At 42.1% G+C, this 19,567-nt stretch overlaps 1 protein-coding gene across 1 annotated transcript in view; it reads right to left on the reverse strand.

The window, feature by feature from the left end:
• Nucleotides 1–9,730: 9,730 nt before the first annotated feature.
• Nucleotides 9,731–19,567, reverse strand: part of CFAP300 (cilia and flagella associated protein 300) — a 42,450-nt gene continuing 32,613 nt past the window's right edge. The window contains exons 6-7 of the mRNA XM_066586515.1: nt 13,013–13,079; nt 9,731–10,246 (exon numbers count right to left, since the gene is read on the reverse strand). Coding sequence (XP_066442612.1) covers nt 10,121–10,246; nt 13,013–13,079 — 193 coding nt within the window. The 3' untranslated portion in view covers nt 9,731–10,120. The remainder of the gene's footprint in view (nt 10,247–13,012; nt 13,080–19,567) is intronic.

The following is a 19,567-nucleotide window of genomic DNA, read 5'->3' on the forward strand; positions in this document are numbered from 1 at the left end:
TGCAGATGCTGTTCTCCAACGTACTCCGCTGCTCTAAGCTTACTGGTTGCCTCTATGATCGACTGCCTGTTTACTCTAAATGGAGGCGAGCAGCCAGAAGAGTTCTCTGGTGTGCTCCACCTCCATTCGGTGACTACTGGGACAGCAACCGGGTGCTTCAACGTCCAACAGTCATCCAGCGTAAAAGTACCCCTAAAGGGGTTTTTCAGTGAAGTACTATTGACGACCTATCCCCAGGATAGGTCATCAATAGTTAATCAGCCGGGGTCTATCGTTCGGGACCCCGACAAATCAGCTGACCGGGCACATGCTGTCAGTGCCGCAAATACAGAGTTCAGACCAGAAGTCTCCGTGTCGACCTGTGTAGTGGCCGGTGCTTGTAACCGCAGGCACGGCTCTCATTGAAATCAACGCAAGCTGTGCCTATAGTTACAAGCGCCGGCCACTACACAGAGGTTATCGCGGAGACTTCCGCTGCTTCTGCACTGACCTCTGTGTATTTTCAGTGCTGACAGCATGTGTTTGCTCAGCTGATTGGTCAGGGTCCCGAGCGGCAGACCCCGGACGATCAACTATTGATGACCTACCCTGGTACATCAATGGTATTTCAATGTAAAATCACTTTAATCTACTGTCCTGCCTCTAACTCCTGATTCCATGCTCCCACTCTAACTCCTTCATTTTACTTCTTATTGCCCTTATCCTCAAAACACACATTCTCTTATACTTTTTAAAAAAGAAGAAAACATAGGGCACAGCCAGAGCCTACTGCTCCCTATACTCATGGTATACATATGGTCCTGGTATACCTCAATTCTGTGGAATCTTGTGCACTACTTCCACTTCCCTGGGGTTTTCTTTTTGTATGTTGCCTTTTTGCCTCTGCACACTATTCCACATAATTAACTTCATTAGGGGTGGTGTGTGTGTGTGTGTGTGTGGGGGGGGGGGGGTTGCCCCCATCTTTGGAGTTAATAGTTTATAAAGAATTTAAAAATAAAAGAACATCAATCTGATTCTATCTAATTTGTGTGGCCGCCTTAAATGGAGATGTGGCCATACACAAGCACTGCTCTCTTTTGTTGAAGTCCAGGAGAGTCATTACATTGGAGAGAGGCGGGCACAAGCTTGTTCAGCTGGTTCCGTAACTCCCATAGGCTTCTATATAAAGAGCTGTGTAGAGGTGCAGCTACTTTTCCCCTTCATTTAAACCTGGATGTGTTGCCTTGCCCGGCCAAACTGTTTTCTGATAGTTGAGCACCTCAGATCACCATATATATATATATAACATATAGCATGGATATGCCATAAATGTTTAAGATGGGAAAGCCCCTATAATCCTTTATTGACCAGCATTTTTTTGGGAGGGGGGGGGGGGGGGGGATTTTTGTTTTAGTTTTTTTCATCACCGCTTTTCATAAGAGTTTTTATTTTTCTGTTAACATCACTGTATGAGGGCTCGTTTGTTGTGGAGCGAACTGTATCTTTTAATAGCACTATTTAATGTACCATATAATGCATTGAGAGAAATGTAAAAAATGTTTAAGTGGGGTAAAACAGAGAAAAACTGAAATCTGTGCCATTATTTTGTGTTCATTTATGCAGTATTTACGGAGCAGCTAAAACGATGTGTTAAACTTATTACGCGGGTCAGTACAAACACCGGAATGCCACAATTTAATAACATCTATATTTTATTACTTTTAAAGCAGAAAAACCTTTTTTAATAGTTTTTGTTGCCATATTCTAAGACTTATAACTTTTTTTTCCCCCCCTGAGGGCTTGTTTTTCTTTTTTGTCCAACGACCCGTCTTTTGTATTAATAATATTTTGGGGGTAAATATGACTTTTTAATTGCATTTTATTCAATTTTTTAAGAAATGCAGTGCCCCACAAAAATTGCAATTTTGGCATTCTGTATTTTTAATTACGATGTTCAAGATGCAGAACAAATAATGTGATAGTTGAATAGCTTGCACTATTACAGAGGTGGCAATACCAATTATGTTTATTTTTTAAATGTATTTAGTTTTTTTATAGAAAAAATGGGGAAAGGAGTTTTTGAACCATAATATATATATATATATATATATATATATATATATATATAGTGTGTGTGTGTGTGTATATATATATATATATATATATATATATATGTGTATGTATGTATGCATGTATATATATATATATATATATATATATATATATATATACGCACATGTACACACACATATATATATACACACACACCAATTTTTATGTTTTTATTTATTCTGTATAAGGGATCCACCTGAACTTGCGATTACTTGTACAGTGTGATGCAATACTTCAGTAATGCAGAATATTATATTTTTAATGTGAAGAAGAGAGCCAACAATGATGTTGCCCAAACTGTAACCCATCAACTAACAAATGAGTTTTTGCTTGTTTGTTGACTGGCACTGCCCTGTTTACATGCAGCAGTGATCAGATGAATGAACACTCTCCTGAATGTTCATCCACAATCATTAGCTTGTGTAAAAGTGCCTGAAATCCCTGTACTTACTATGATCAGGGATGGCTTCACAGAGGTTGCAAAGGGTTTCAAAGAAGCCATTTGAGCCATGGCTTTTACACTTTGAACTATTTATAAACTGTATCTGCCTCTTAATTATACTGCTAGGCCATAAAATAAGCAATCACAGGAGTCTTTGCTTTGCTGATATCCTAATTGTCTTAATTGCATGTCTTCAATGGGACAGTTTCATCCTTATCTGCAGATCTTGACACCCTGCAGGCAGGGCTACCTAGTGTGTGAGCAGCTAGTCCATTCTCTTCTCTGGCCACCCATGGAGGGAATCCAGTAAAGATACTTTCTAAAGGCCCTTTTAAACTGCGCAATTATCGTGCAAACCACGTTGGATCGAGCGATTTACACAATAATTGTTGAAGATAAATACTTGCAGTGAAAGAACTGCTTAGGTGCTCTGAAGCGACTCTATCGTCTGCGACTGAGCCACAACGGTCTCTTCATGGCCTTATTGTGATTTTATTTATTTTATTAGTACCGTGTTTCCCCGAAAATAAGACAGTGTCTTATATTAATTTTTGTTCAAAAAGGTTTAATCTTTTCACATGTATAGCTGCCCGGACACTATTTAAATTTACTTTTTTAATTAACTGTTAGCAGGGCTTAATTTTGGAGTAGGACTTATATTTCAAGCATCCTCAAAAAGCCTGAAAAATCATTTTGCATCCTCAAAAATTCTGGAAAATCTTGCTATGTCTTATTTTCAGGGTATGTCTTATTTTCAGGGAAACAGGGTAAATCGTGACGCCAGTGCTACATTAGCACAAGAATGATAAATGTGATGCAATTAAGAAATCCCAAGAACCAGGGTTTAAAACGTAATCACTTTCTTTTCTATTTCTTAGTTGATGTCAGTAACGATCATATATCAGTGGACACATACAAGCCTTTCATTAAAAGGGGTTATTTTCTTTACATTTTACCAATAACAGGAATAATGTATATGGGATTCCTCAGGTTACAGAGATGATGCTCGAAGTAACATACGACAGTGCTGGTAGTTTTCCTTGGGCCGGTTTAATGGCTCTCCAGTGGTGCGAACTGTGAGCAGTATACACCTTTGTTTTGGCGCAGGTTATAAGGGTATTCCGTGGCTTTGGTGTCCACAATTATAAATCTGCTCTGTATTTGTGGCACTCTCCTCACCGTAACATGAATCCTTCTGTGTTTTACCTCTCGTGTCTCGGCCACCTCACAGGAACTCTCCTGTGACAGGCCACAACTAGCCTCTGGATCCAACAACTCTTCCGGTAGCTCCCTGATTGTAATGCTGACAGGGATCTTCTGCCGATAATCCTAACTCACTCTCTATACACACCAACACTGTCTCTCTCTCTCTGATGGACACCCGAAGGTTTTTACTATCTAACTCTCTCACTTGTCTGACTTAGGGCCCATTTACACGAAGTGATGATCGCTCAAAAATCGCTAAAAAGCGATTGTTTGAGCGATAACTGTTGCATCTAAACGTGCGGCCATCGTGCACTTTTCGTGCACTGCTAGCTGATTGTTAAATTCAGGTCAACCTAAAAATCGTTGTGCGGTCTTATCAGGAGTTCTCCGCGGAGAGTGCTGATAGCATTGTTTCTAGAACAAAGGAGCTGAAATCAGATAAGAGCCCTCCGGCTATTAACTGCTTTCAGCTAAAGGTTTCATTTGCACACTAAATAGCTATTAAGTAGTTGAGTAGCTACCTAATAGTTTATGCAAAATGATCACTCAAAGCTGTCATTCATAGTGGCATTTGAGCGATCTTCGAGTGATCATCGCTCCGTGTAATTGGGCTTTTAATTCTCTCAACTACACTGATGATCACACTGACTAACTATACGGCTCACTTGTTTAACAGCCATCCTTCTGACAAACTGTGCACTTTACTGTTCTGATCTGACTGAAATCTCACTGACTGACGATCTTCTCACTAGAACTATGACACGACTCCTCTTCTACCTCTCACTCTCCTCACTCCCCAGCCCTGCACCATCAACTTCCTCCCGACTGTCACTCCGCTGGCTTGCAGCCAATCAGAGTTCAATCTGCCGGCAACCAAGGAGAATTGACTGGCGCCCTGGCAGATTATTAATAGCGCTTTCATAAGGCAAATTAAGTATTGGTTAACCCCTGCTGGTTATACATGAACTGAGTGCCGCCATTTAAAAGTGTAAAAGGGCATTAAAGAGTATCTGCACTTTCACTTCGGAGCGATTCTGCTCAATTGACTGTTTTGAGGTTCCTTCCGCAGCTGAAGGCGGCGTTATATAGTATTAGTGCTATATGGGGCCGTCTTCAGCTGCGAAAGGAGCCAAAAATGGCCAACGGAGCAGAAGCGCGTATGGTACCAAAATAATTTCCTTTTTTTTCAAATGGGCAGAGAATCGGTTTATGGGGACAAACGACCATAATTACAAACGTCCATCCCCATAGGCTGGCTATACATTTCCCGATTCCCACAGGGATATGTGCAGACGATCAGAAAGCATTTTCACGCACAATAGGCATTATTGATAGTCAAAGGGGTGATCCAGTTTTATATCGTTTAACCCTTTCCAATCCACTGTCTGACCTGTAAAGACATTATGATTGAAGGCTGTAGAGCTCCAATGTTGGAAGACGTCCGTCAGGGTTCTCTTACTGTATATTGACAGCTTCTGCGCTGTCGGAGCCTATCCAGCGTGTCACCTCATGCAGTACTGGCTTTAGCCAGCAGATAGCACTGCTTTATAACAGCAGAAAAAGAGTAAGCCCCCAGGAAAACCAGGATACAAATTGGATTGGAAAGGGTTAGGTGCCATATAACGCAAAATGTCGTTCTAAGGGTCTGTTTAGACAAGCCGATTTATCGTTTGAATGAGCGAATGATGTCAGAGTTTGCTCGGTCACTCGGGCAGCCTGTATCAGGCAGATACACGAGATTTTTCGTTCAGTCGTTGACGTGCGTTTAGACTAAACTAATGTTTCATTTCATTCATTTGAATGATTTGTTGAATGGTACTCGTTCCATCTAAGAGGACCTTAAGACTCTTAAGACAGCTGTGAAAGCTGACTGAACTAGAGAAAGATCTACATGAGATCATGAATCCTGAACAAATGACTTTAAAAGATTATTCTGACAAATGTGGTATTTATCAATTTTCACCCATCTCTGGTTGTGTCTCTGTTTCTATCTCACTCAGCTGCTTCTCCCTCCTCCCCTCCCTGTTCTCTCCATAGACTTCTATGGGCAGCATGTAAGCTGATCTGTCAGTGAGCCATAGTTTCAGGGTCTAAAAACAAACACTGAGAAGAAATCTAAATGCGTATTCTGGTAAAGCATCGTTTTTGTCTTTTTTGTTTCCACCCAGTGATAACTGATGGAACAGTGGTAGAGTTGAGCGAACATACTCTGGCGAGCTTGATGCTCGTTGCGTATTAGCATACTCGATGGTGCTAGTTACTCGAACGAGCATCAAATCGTGGCTCCTCCCCGCTGTGACGTGCCTGTTTTGGCCCCTCCCCAGCGCGCGTCATTGGCAAATGTTTTGTCAGGAAGGAAGGGAGGGAGAGAGGGAGAGAAAAAATAAAAAAAAGCTTGGGCCCTGGCGTCTCACATACAAAAATGCTCGAGTTTCCCATTGTAGCCAATGGGGTTTGTTACTTGAGTAGAGTTCTCGAATTTTATGAAAAGCTCGACTCGAATAACGCGGACCCGAGCATTTAGGTGCTCGCTCATCTCTAAACAGTGGGGGTCTGAGAATGGGGGTAAAGTTTGCTCTATTTCTCGTCACTGTTGCATCATGGCACCATTCCGAGTGATATCACTGTGCCTAGAGCGCTGGACTCACCATTCATTTCAATGGGGCTGATGAAAATAGTCGAGCATAGCGCTAAGCCAATTCCGTCAGCCCCAGTGAAATGAATGGAGTAGCATCGTGCATGCATAGCCAGTCTCGTTTCACTCCGGTTGGTGTTGCAATGACCAGAAATGGGGGACTTCCCGCTCTCTGGATCTTGGGGGTCCCAGCATTCGGATCCCCACCAATGAGTGAAAACTCCACATCTCCAGTATAATCCTTTACATCTCTTCTCCACATGTATTTTTAGAGCCGGAAACTATTGGCAAGCCCTGCACAGTGCGGTCCCTGCTATTAGACGCTTATCTCAGGGCTCTGGTTATCGTCCTCCTGGACACCTCTGATACTAAACACTGAAGAACATATGAAAGTGCTTTGTTTTTTGCCCTGCAGAAATGTCACATGCAAGAATCCTGTAGATCAAGTTTCTGCTATGAACCCAGTACTTGCTTTACAACTGAGCAAATGAAAGGCCTGTAAAGAGGAGTAAATTTATGTTTAGGAACTGAAAACAAATAGGCCGGTTCATCCAACTCAGAAGTTTGGCCAAAGGCGTAACCTGAAGCTCCCGAGCCCAATGCAAACTGTGGAACAAGCTCCCCACCGACCGTGTGCCATTTACAATAATGGGGGTCTTCTCATATTGCAGAGGCAGGCATAAAAGCTGGGGTGCGACTGCTACTTCCGAACCCCCTGCAGCCATGCTCCTGACCAGGGGTTGCCATGCAGACTCATTGTACCATCCCCCATTTGCATACCTGGCCAAAGGTATAATGAAAGAAGTTTGGTACGGTACAAAAATACATGATGTTAATGCGAGCTTTCAAACCAACGTTGGTTTGTTGGTTCGAAAGCTCGCATTAACAGCAAGTATTTTTGTTAGCCACTAAAAGGTATCATATCTACAAGATTACTTGGTTTCTGTTGCTGGGAACAATCACATTTGGCCAGAGGTGAAACATTATGACCCGTTTGCTTATTCCAAGCAGAGTAAACATTTTTTGCCACTAGATCTGTGCACATACATGGATGCAAGGGGCTGTACAGTGTAGGTTCACCTTTGGTATTACTTTTCAGATATATAAGGTAACTACATAACGAGGTTACACCAAGATTGAGTTTTATCACCTATCCCTAGGTGCTAAAAGTCTAATCAATGGAAGTTTCACTGCGGAGACCCCAACCGATCCTGAGAATGGGGCCCCGTGTTACCCTTTCCTCCTCACTGCAGGCTCTCTGTACCACCAACAGTGACAAGGAGACAGAATGAAGCAGCAGTTGCCCATGTGCAGCACTGCTCCATTCACTTCAATGGGGCTTATTGAAACAGCCAAGTAGAAGCGCTCGACTATCACTGTCAGTCCCATTGAAGATGAATGGAAGGAACTTCATCATGCATACGAGTCTGTTACTCCATTCAATCTCTTCCTAACTGAGGGTGGGTGCAATGAGCCTGTAGTGAGGAGAAGAGGGTGACCCCCATTCCTGGAATCAGTGAAGATCTCAGTGGTAAGAATCCCACCGATCCTGTGATTGGTGATCAAAGTCCATCTTGGTTCAACCCTTTTAAATAGCTACGGCATGTTCAACAAACTTTGCATAAATCTACAGTACAGGTGAATATAAGAAACTTTGCAATGTATCTTATTAGAGAAAAATGCATCTTTCTCTACCTAACCGGGTCCTTTCCTCCTCTTCTCTCTCTGTTCACCTGTATATTCACTCTGAAACACCCCTAAAATTCAATTAGGTAGATAGCGTATGGCTTACTGACAGACCAGCTTACATGCCACCCATAGAAGTCTATGGAGAGAAGAGGGGAAGGAGGAGGAGGGAGAAAGAGCTGAGTGAAATAGAATCATAGAGAGATGCTGTAGCAGCTGCTAAGAATTGTTTTACTATCTGACAGCTACTGGAATCCCATCTATGTTGTTCAGTCCATAATAGGTCATCAATATTATAGTCCTAGAAAATCCTGTTATATTCAGTTATGGCTTTTTAGTTACATCACTTTCTGGGGAAACCATAGTTACAATGAATATGACCTTTATCAAAACTTGCACTGGGCTTACTGCCCAGCTTTCATAGAATAGAATCATAGAATGGTAGAGTTAGAAGGGACCTCCAGGATCATCGGGTCCAGCCCCCTGCTCAGTGCAGGATTCACTAAATCATCCCAGACAGATATTTGTCCAGCCTTTGTTTGAACACTTCCATTGAAGAACTCACCACCTCCTGTGGTAACCTGTTCCACTCATTGATCACCCTCAGTGTCTAATATCTAATCTGAGTCTTTTCGCTTTCAGTTTCATCCCTTTGCTTCTAGTCTTTCCTTGTACAAATGAGAATAGGGCTGATCCCTCTGCACTGTGACAACCATTCAGATATTTGTAGACAGCTATTAAGCTAAACATTCCCAGATCCTTTAACCGTTCCTCATAGGACATGATTTGTAGACCGCTTACCATCTTGGTAACTCTTCTCTGAACTTGCTCCAGTTTGTCAAGGTGATTTTTAAAGTGGGGTGCCCAGAACTGGACACAGTATTCCAGATGAGGTCTGACTAAGGAAGAGTAGAGGGGGATAATGACCTAACGTGATCTAGACTTTATGCTTCTCTTAAAACATCCCAGAATTGTGTTTGCTTTTTTGGCTGCTGCATCACATTGTTGACTCATGTTCAGTCTGTGATCTATTAGTATACCCAAGTCTTTTTCACATGTGCTGCTGCTTAGCCCAATTCCTCTCATTCTGTATGTGCTTTCTTCATTTTTCTTGCCCAGATGTAGGACTTTGCATTTCTCCTTGGTAAATACCATTCTGTTAGTCGCTGCCCACTGTTCAAGCTTTTCTAGGTCTTTTTGAATACTCTCCCTCTCTTCCCTAGTGTTAGCTATCCCTCCTAGCTTTATGTTGTCTGCAAATTTGATCAGTTTTCCATCGATTCCTTCCTCCAGATCATTTATAAAAATGTTGAACAACACTGGGCCTAGGACAGAGCCTTGTGGTACCCCACTTGATACATTCTTCCACTTGGATGTGCAGCCATTTATGACCACTCTTGGTAGTAGGCAAATCTGTTTAGTAATGTGGTCATGTATCACTATAGAACAGATGACTTGAACCTAGTCTTGGCCAGCTGAATAACAACTCCTACTACCGCCACCGTAGTGAACGCCATATTGTTTGTCAAGGTAAAGCAAAATGTTGTTATAATATCCAAATTTCTAGCATTGACTGACATAAAATTACACATTTTGGCAATGATGCTTCTTAAAAGCAATGCATAAACAACATTATAATTTTTATTTTACAAAAAGAAGACATATGCAATGTAATGTAATAAATATCTGTATTCATGTTATATTAGATAATCTGAAGGATAAACCATAAAAAGTACCAGAAATAAATAGATTGAAATGTCATAATTGCCAAAACATAAAAGGGCTTGTTTTCCTTCTAGCTTTTTTGCTGCAGGAAGCAGACAGCTCCATACAGTGTATAGTGGTCTGGGTTGGTACTGCAGACATTTATTTCAATAGAAACTCAGCCCTTTAGTTTGCATGATTGTTGAGGAAACCATCCGTCTGACACCCAATGTTCAAGATGGCATATCCTATGACCAGAATACCCCTTTGACAAGTTTTATCTCAAAAAGACTAATGCATTATTGCATACATCACTGTCGTCACTCTTCTTTGAGTCAAATGTTACTGGTGCTTTAAAAGATTCCACCGCCAAAACCATGGTAGAGCACAGCGACATGACGCTTCAGAGGGTCCACGATAAGATAGGCAAATGTCTGCTCATGCGGTCTGGTTGATGGATAGCATAATCCGTTCTCATCCTGCAAGGAAGACAATAGAAGACAAAAGAAAGTACGATCACTGCTGTCATCCGAGATCACAACAAAAGGCACAAAGCATAGGCCACTCTGCTAGCCACCACCACCTTCTTCATCCACCCGACATAGCAGAGAGGATTTATAAACTGTGTCGGAAGATGTGTGAATTTATGAACTACTGAAAATAGGCAAATTACACCAAATTTATCAAAATGACATTATATTAGACAGAACGCCAAGAAAAACAAAGGAAGGGGCAACTTAAAAACTATCAGGGAATCCTGGGTTTATAGGGGAGGGATCTCTGTTCAGGATTAGCGATGAGCAAACTTCTGAAAAGTTCGGTTTAGCCAGGTTTGCTAAACTTCTGCAAAAAGTCAGTTCAGTCCAAAGTAGTTCAAACTGAAAAGGAAGTTCAATTTTCTCGCGTCCATATCCTTGTCGCCCATGTGGAAGCGACCTTAAGGACCAAGCAACATAGATATATGTCACTTGGTCCTGGGCTTTAGTCCCGGCCGATAGTAAATATACAGCATGGGATTAAAGCTGCTACAACGTAGCAGGTCAGGTTCTGGGTTGTCCTTGACAGAAACCGCTTCTGCCTTTTCCTGCACAAGTTACATAGTACTCAGTGAGCGCCATGTACAGAATGCAGGAGGCTGCATTGCCGCTTGCTATATGGGACTAGGTGATCACATGATTGTTGGCCATTCCCAGCATGTCAGAGCTGCAGGGTTTTAGCAAACCCCTGACCAGCTCTGACAGTGACTAACATCACAGTAGGGGATGTTTTCCCCTGTAATTGGGGCTCCTATGGATGCCGACGGCAACATTAACCCGTCACTGAATCCGCCCTGTAATCCGAAATTATACAAATTATATATCAAAACGTCCAAAACAAAATGAGGTACTTTATTTTAACCTGAATATAATCATTTTAAAAATGAAAAAACTATAAATTAAAAAAAAATCTTTTTTAAATTTTTTTAAAAAACATTTGTATATATTACCCTCAATAAAATAAAATAAAAATTCTGTCTAAAAAGGTATTAAAATATAAGGCTGTATGTGATGAAAAAAGAAAAACGCCCAAAAAATTGTTTCGGCTGGCCAGGAAAAAAAAGGGTCATTAAAACGACCATATGGATAAAGTCGCTAAAAAGTGTATGGTCCTTTAGGACTGAAACACCATGGTCATTAAGGGGTTAAAGGGAATGTACTGATTCATGTATTTTTGTTTGCTAATTAAGACCAGATAGTAAAATATATTCAATTCTTCACATCTGTTTTTACTGTCGGACTGTAGATTTGTCTCTCTTGCCTTAGGTGTGGTTAACAGCATTTAGAGCTATGCTTTGCTCCAGCCTCATGGACCATGGAGATAATAGTGTTCTGGACATGCTTTGTGTCTTGTGCAGAGATTGCTGTGCAGGGAGGGGGAGGAGGTGAGCTGTGATTGCAAGTGGTGAATCCTGCATTATCTACATACTGTAATTCTGCCTGTGTTGAGAAATAATCTCTACAAAGTAGGAAGTGTTAGACTATTATTACTTAGTGATCAGTGTGAAAACTGAAGGATTTCAAGATTTTTCTTTTTTAATTGTACATTTTGACATCCAAATGGGTTTAGCGTGTTTTTTTTTCATGCGATATCGCTGGTTTTTTTTCACGCAATTGTCAATGGGACTTTCTAATGTTAAAAATGCACAAAAATTGCAAAGCACCAACTTGCGATGCGTTTTTAACATTAGAAAGTCCCATTGACAATAGTGTGAAAAAAACAAGCAAGAAAAACGCAAGTGGGCAGGAGCCCAAAATAAAAAAAATGACCAAAAATTATTTATCACATCTTCATGTTTTCACATGGGATTGTGTATACAGATCGTAGAGAAATGCCACCTCTGCAGCAATCTCTTCCACAGTCGGTGGTCCTCCATAACCACTTGCTCTACTCAAGCAATCATGTAGTCGGACCGGCTGGTGCGTGGCCGAGGCTCTTTTGGTTTTTCTCACACGATGTTTAGTCTTCTTAGAACTGTTGCACCCATGAATACACATTTTTCAAGCCCCTGACACCTTCATCGCATGTCTCAACTCAACTGACGAAGACTGTTGATGGGTGTCATTCAACAAAAGTGAAGAAAACCGATGGTTACACGCTCTTATTGGAACAGGAACGTCATCATTTTAAGCACTCCAGCCGCTGTCACGTTGGTTCTGGGCACTGGACGATGCTTTCATCTATTACATTCTTCTCCGAAGGACGCCAACGTCTTCTAAAAAGTGCCCCATATTTCTAGCTGCTCCTACTCCATAGAAAAAAATGAGTAGACCTTAGAACCTAAATGCCCTTTGTATAAGTCCTCAGTAGATTGGTCAGCGAGCGGCTTATTCCACCAGGCCTGCTCAGCCAACAGCTATGTAATGAGCATCTCCAGCTATATACGATGAATATGACTCTACGCATCTGTAATGGAGGGACGGCAGAGAGAAAATGGTCATCTATAGTCTGTGTGGGAGGACGGGGTATGTTATGACTAAAATATCACAAAAGCGTCATTATGGGACTCTACTTGTGTAGAAGACACATTATCTAATGCTGAGTGGAGTGCTGAGGCTTCTCCTGACTTCTGGGTAGGGTCACACTTCCACTCTTTTTACAACCATTCTTATACCTTCTGGCCAACTTAGATACATAAGAAAATCTTAGACCATGCCCATACACAAGTCTACCATCAGATGTTATCACGGGCAGTACTGGAGACTTACATAGGCCGATACTTTGTAGACAGAAGATATGATATTTATCTGCTTTGTGTCTGGATCCTTTTGAACACTAAAAAGAAAACAGAAGTAAAACATTTTAGGGAATTATTTCTCCGACTTCCATAACTTACCAGTGTCCATCAGACTAAGGCCTCCGGCACACTCATGTATTTGGGACTGTCTGTGTTAAAGAGGTTTTCTAGGACTTAAAAGGACCTAAAATTAATAAAAATTGAATACTCTTCTATTCCCGCGGCTGCCCCAGTGCCCGCCACATGGAACCTGGAAGGCCGCAGATGAATTGGCAGGGGGTCCTGTACCATTCATTGTGCACCTGACCGCTCAGCTGCTCACGGGCTTCAGTGGCGATTCTTCTACGGCCACTGAATACTGCGAGCGGCTGAGCGGTCAGGTGCACAACGTACGGCCAGGGACCTCCTACCACTTTGTTCGGGCTGCAGGAATAGGAGAATATTCCATTTTTTACTAATTTTACTCTCTTTTAACTCATTTAATCCACGGGCAGCACATGAACATTTTAACACATGTGAAAAAACCCATGGCATGTCCTATTCTTGTCCATGTCATGGAAGACAAATTATAATGCATGTCATTGTGCTGAGTACATTGGACAGCACACGGATGAGCGGATGTGTGATGCGACTAGCGCCTGAATCTCTCAGACGCAACTCGCATTGCAGCTAGCTGCACCCGGCTTTTAGAGTTGTTAAAGGGAATGTCAAACGTATTTAGAAAAAGAAAAGGGCAGATCTACTATTGAAAATGTAGCGGCTTTTGTGCAGTAAACCTTTCTGTCTTACATGGTTTGCATCACACTTAACATGTATGTTCAGACACTTTTGAATTTTTTTTTGCTGCATTTGACAAAGGGGTGTGGCCTAAGTTCAACATCGTGCACCAAACAAACGCTCATTGTCACCACCCCTAGAGAAGGCCAAGGGACCTGCACATGCCCACCCATGCAGCTCTCCAGCAAAGGGTTATGCTCAAAGCCACAAAGACCGCACTTCTCAAAGTTTTTAGACTTTAAGACATAATAATGCAGTGCTTACAAAAATGAAGGGTAAAAAGAGGACAAAATAAAAAAGACATACAATAAATGCAAAACAGTTCTAAAATAAAATGCTAAGAACTTACAGAACTTTTCTAAAGTTTTTGTATTCCTCAGGGTAGATAGAAAATGGTGCGCACTCCAGCCCTCAGTAAATGTGATACTTTTCTATTATCCCACACATCTTTTAAAGTTCCCAGTCCTTGGCTTTTGCAGAACTGCCCATTAGGTCATTAAACAAATACCTGGGTTAAGACTGGACAGTGAGGGAATAAGGAAGAAATAGAGAATATTAAACAGTCCATCTTTCTGTACTACCCCCCCCCCCCCCACCACCCGAAGTGGGGGTTACTGGATTTGGACAGTAAATGTCCATCTGCTTTCCCCTTTGAAGTTTGTCCAACCTGCATGAGGCTTTGTATGGAACTAGCTGTAGGTAACAAATAAGTGATTTTGGCCAGTGTGAAGAGTTCGCCAGATACAGTCATCATACATGTACATTACGTGTTTTATAATTTTTTTTTTTAATGTTGTAGCCAATCATCATCTTATTCATGAGAACCTCTCTTTGGGTGGCCATATTGAAGGGACACACTTTATCCTTGTATTATCTGTATAAACAGTGCAGCGAGGTATATGTACTTTATGAGAGTTGGGGTTAATGGGACTTAATAGTCAGAGAAGCGACCATAAAGTTTTACAGGCTCCAGGAAACAGTGTAGTACAGCCCCTCCTACAAAGGCTAAAAAGTTACAGGGGAGCTATATACATTTTATCTTTGTGTATAGTGCCTTATCTATGTATCCAGCAGTACACAAGTTCTGCACTCTGTCATTACATTTAAGTAAATCCTAATGCTGATAATGAGATTGCTCTGTTGAGCTATCCCAGTCTGTGCAGCAAAGCTCAAAGACGGGCTGCAGAAAACAGGAATTGTCAGCCTGTAGTGTGCTCAGTGGGAACTGATTTTTTTTTATATAGATAGTCAGCGATCACATGACTTAGAAGGCTCTGGTAACACGGTTTATGTCTATGGGCACCATAACATTTTGTCTTATTGATGTAAATGGAATCTGACGAAATAGAACTGGTTTGCACTCTTCTGTCATGGGAGGGGTGATATGAAAGGAAATGTTTGAAAGAATGCAACACGACCGATTCTTCCCCCAAGACCCATTCCTACCCACTGAGAGTGGATGCCGAAGAGGATCCGAAAACCCCCATAAACATAAATTATAAAGTAAAAAATGAGGACGTGCCAGTATAAAGGATAGCTTTACAATCATTGTAGTGAAGATTGGAGAGACTGTCTGTTTAGGAAGGAGTTGTTACTGACCAAACACATTTCAATGAGAACTTTGCCTGCAATACGAAGCTTGGCCACTACAGTGGGAATAGAGCTGTCCGTTTCCTGTAGAAATCAGCTCAGTGAATAAGCACACTGGCTTAAAGAACAGCTGATTCACAGGAGTCTTGGGCAACAGACCCCTGTTGATCTAGTATTGATGAGCTATCCTATGGAAATGGGCCGTAAGTCAGCAAAAAATGCTATTCACTTAGTTATTAGTCTGCCATGGCTGCAAAAATTACAGTAACAGAAACACAGGCCTCGGCACTCATACATATTTAAAAACTAAATGAAAATTGCACAACTGTTGTCTAAACTAACTATAAAAATGGAAGTTTCTCAGCGCATATTTTGATCAAAGCATGTGCGCCCATCCAGACTAAGGGTGGCTTCAGTCGAGCGTGTTTTTGTGCGTGCATACGCACACACAAAAACAAGCGTCTATTACAAGCAATGCATTTTCTATGGTGTGTTCACATGTCTGTGTTTTACAGGTGCGTGCCTGTAAAGACAGGAAATGCGTGCACAATAGGGAATGCACGCATCGTCTTCAATGGAGCCGCGGCTGCTGCCGGCACCCTGTAATTGTTTTTCAGGGAAGGGCTTTAAATATAAGCCCTTCCCTGAAAAACAATAATTTTAGTGTAAAGAAAAAAAAACGTACCTGTCCCCGCGGGGATGAAGAACACATTTGACGCAGATGTTTCCTTCATCCCCGCGTGAAAAAAAGAATTCCCTGCTGCACCTGCCACATCTGTGACAGATGCAGGAAAGGAATTCTAAATCCCTGCAGGGAATAATTACCTACCACAGCTGTCACAGATGACACCTGCGTAGGGGTTCCAGCTGCCGGCATCCTATAATTGTTTTTCAGGGATGGGCTTTAAATATAAGCCCTTCCCTAAAAAACAAGAAAAAATGGTGCTAAAAATTAAAAAAAAATCATATTCACCTTTCTTCAGCTGCCGGGGCTCAGTCGCGTCCAGCCGGCTCTTCTGCACTGCTGTGAGGAGTATTCAGCGGGCAGGGATTTAAAATCCCCGCCTGTTGAATGGGCTGCCTCTGATTGGCTGAGCACTGTAACAATCAGAGGAAGTTTTCAGCTATTGAATGACACCTGAGAGATGCCTCTGATTGGTCCGAGCTCTCAGCCAATCAGAGGCAGCACTCACTCACCCATTCATGAATTCAAATTTTTTTTGCCTTATACTTCAATCTGCTTAGGGTCCATTCACAAAGTGAGATTAAGGTGCGAAGTTCAACCACCACATGTGAATGGATCCTTAATCCAACTTTTTAAAAGACATATTACCCCTTAGCACCACAATCATAAATCATGTCCATATTAAAATGGGTTGTCTGAGACTTCTACTACCAATGATCTATTCTCAGAATAGGCTATCAGTAACAGATCGGTGGAGGTCTACCACTCAGGATCTCCGCCAATCACCTCCTCACTCAGCTTGCTGCCATTATGGACAGCAAGCGAAGCAGATAGCGCTGTCAAGATTGCAGTGGCCTGGGTTGGTACTACAGACACAGCCCCCATTGTATTCAATGGGAGCTGTGCCTGTAGTACCAACTTGGATTGCTGCATTATGGACAGTGCTATCTGCTTCCAGTGCTGTCAACAATGACAGCTGGCTGGGTGATCAGCTGATCGGCTGGGACCTTGAGTGGCCTGAGGATAGGTCATCTATAGTAAAAGTGCCAGACAACCCTTTAAGGATCATCATGCAATTTCATTCATTTTTGTGTACAGGAGGTAAAGGTGACAATTCAATAGATTAGATGTGAAGTTTCTTGCACAGACCCCCTAATGGCACCCAGAGTGCCTATAGGTCCACATTACTGACCAGTAAGTACTCCGTGTACTGTCTATATGGTGCCTCTGTGAGGCACTATGTTCTTCCAAGACGTAATGGTTTTATGGTACTACATGTGCATAATTTGACATCTAAGGAAGTGTGCCAAAGAACCTTCAGGCTGTATTCACATGGGCAAGTGCGATTTTGGTCAATGAAAACTAACCGTTTTTGCGACTCTAAAGCACAATTGGCATCTGTTTCATATCTGTTTTTCGAGCATGTAAAAAAAATTGCTGAAAAAAAAAGTCCTCAAATGCAAATGTGGTAAGTTTTTTATTTTTAATTTTTTTTAACTCTCCCATAGAAAATGGGCGATTTTTGAGGGTATATTTACACGGGGCAGAAATGCTACAGAATGTCCGCAGGGGAAATTCCACAGCATTTCCGTATCCAAATGAGAGTCAAATTCTGCACCATTGTTGCAGATATTGACCTCAAATCGGCTTCGGGTTCAGTGCTTAGAAGATACAGTGCTCACCTCCGAAGTCTTTGGCTGTCAGCAACTCCTTCACTTGGTGCCCGATGGTCTGTACTGAGCACAGAGCCGCTGGTCAGGTGACGCAGAAATGCCCTCACCTGACCAGCGGCGCGCAGTGCTCACTGGAGGCTGCTGAGTACTGGATGCCAAGGAGCGGTCACCCGAAGACTTCGGAGGTGAGCGCTGCATCTTCTGAAATCAGCTGTTTTTGAGTCAACATCCGCAGCAATGGTATGGAAGTTCTGTGGAATTTGCAGCGGAATTTCCACTGCAGACATTCCGCAACATTCCCCCCCCCCCGTGTAAACATCCAAAAATCACACAAAAATAGGACATCTGAAAAAGTCGAATTAACTCATTTAAATGAATGGGTTCTTCTTCCATGCAAGTTCCTTCCATTTCAGACTTGGACAGAACAGAACTCACAAGTGAAAATCAGCCGTATGAATATAGCCTCAGTGCGAAACTGTAAGCATACCGAAATACCACCGGCACCCCCATACAGCACAACAGGGGCTGTAATATGGCAAGGCCTAAGTCCCGGATTTACACCGTGGAGTGTGAACTGCTATTCCCGGTGGATCTGGCCTTTCAGATTGTGTTTCTTTATGTCCTCACTTATCTATTGTGAATGTACATAAAAATAAGGAAAAGAAAAACTAGCGACCGTGCTTGACACCGGACACGGAGCGCTGTTTTTCTTCCAGCCTGGCCTTTAATATTCCTAACAAGCTGTTGTTCCAAGGGTTTCTGAGTAAATCATCCTGACAGCACAGTTGGGTTCATGTCAGTACCACTCGGGAGATGAAGGTGCCCATATGAATATAATGAGCTGCACATGTGGAATTCTGGTAGTACAGACAGCAGCAGCCATTCACCGATCCCCACTTGTGCACCAGTAATGAGAAAAGTCCAATAACAATCCTTACAAAAACATTTCCCTTCAAATACTTCCCCGCCACTCAAAACACAAGAAAAAGCTTTTATGGGAAATAAAGGTTATGTGAGACCGCTGTGAAGCGCAGGAGATTACGGAGGACAAATGAGACACCTCGGCTTCTGCTACTAGGAAGAAAAAAGGCACATTTAAAGTTCAATGACGACTGCCTGGATGTTGGCGTAATGAGTTCAGGGGGCGATTACAGAATTAGAGGCTGAAGGCAAACCAGAACACTGTGTCCGAAACGCCATCCATTCGCGAAGACCACGATTCTGTCCTTTTACTGGAAAAATATTTTGTCCATTGCCCACCACGAGAGAACAAGGTTTCAGCCGCCTGAAGTCTACCCCATGACCCTAAACTGGGACTACTTTCATAAACTTTCAGGCTAGCAGATAATTAATTCATGTATTCTCCCTTTAATTGACGAGCTACTGCTACATTTGCCTTGTCGCAGCAATTCGAAATAAAACGTGCGCTTCCCCCTCGCTATGACACATACCCTGTATGGCCACCCTAAAAATCTTCTGCTGTTTTGTGGCTACAGCTTCTATGCAGAACTATGTGTCTCCATGGCAACAGACTACAAACAAATCCTGTAGTCATACTCCCTTTTACTTGTGTCATATGTCTTACTGTCCATACTGTACTGGTCAAACGTTTTATGCAGGTGTGGGAAATTTCCAAAAAAGTATGTGTAAATAGTTTATTTTTATCAATTAAAAAAATGCAATGCCTTCTTAACAGCATCAGTTCTTCTAGGCACACTTGCACACAGTTTTTCAAGGAACCCAGCAGGGAGGTTGTTCCAGACATCTTGGAGAACTAAGCACAGATCTTCTGTGGATGAAG

Source organism: Eleutherodactylus coqui, chromosome 1 (assembly GCF_035609145.1).
Source record: "Eleutherodactylus coqui strain aEleCoq1 chromosome 1, aEleCoq1.hap1, whole genome shotgun sequence".
Classification (NCBI taxonomy): domain Eukaryota; kingdom Metazoa; phylum Chordata; class Amphibia; order Anura; family Eleutherodactylidae; genus Eleutherodactylus; species Eleutherodactylus coqui.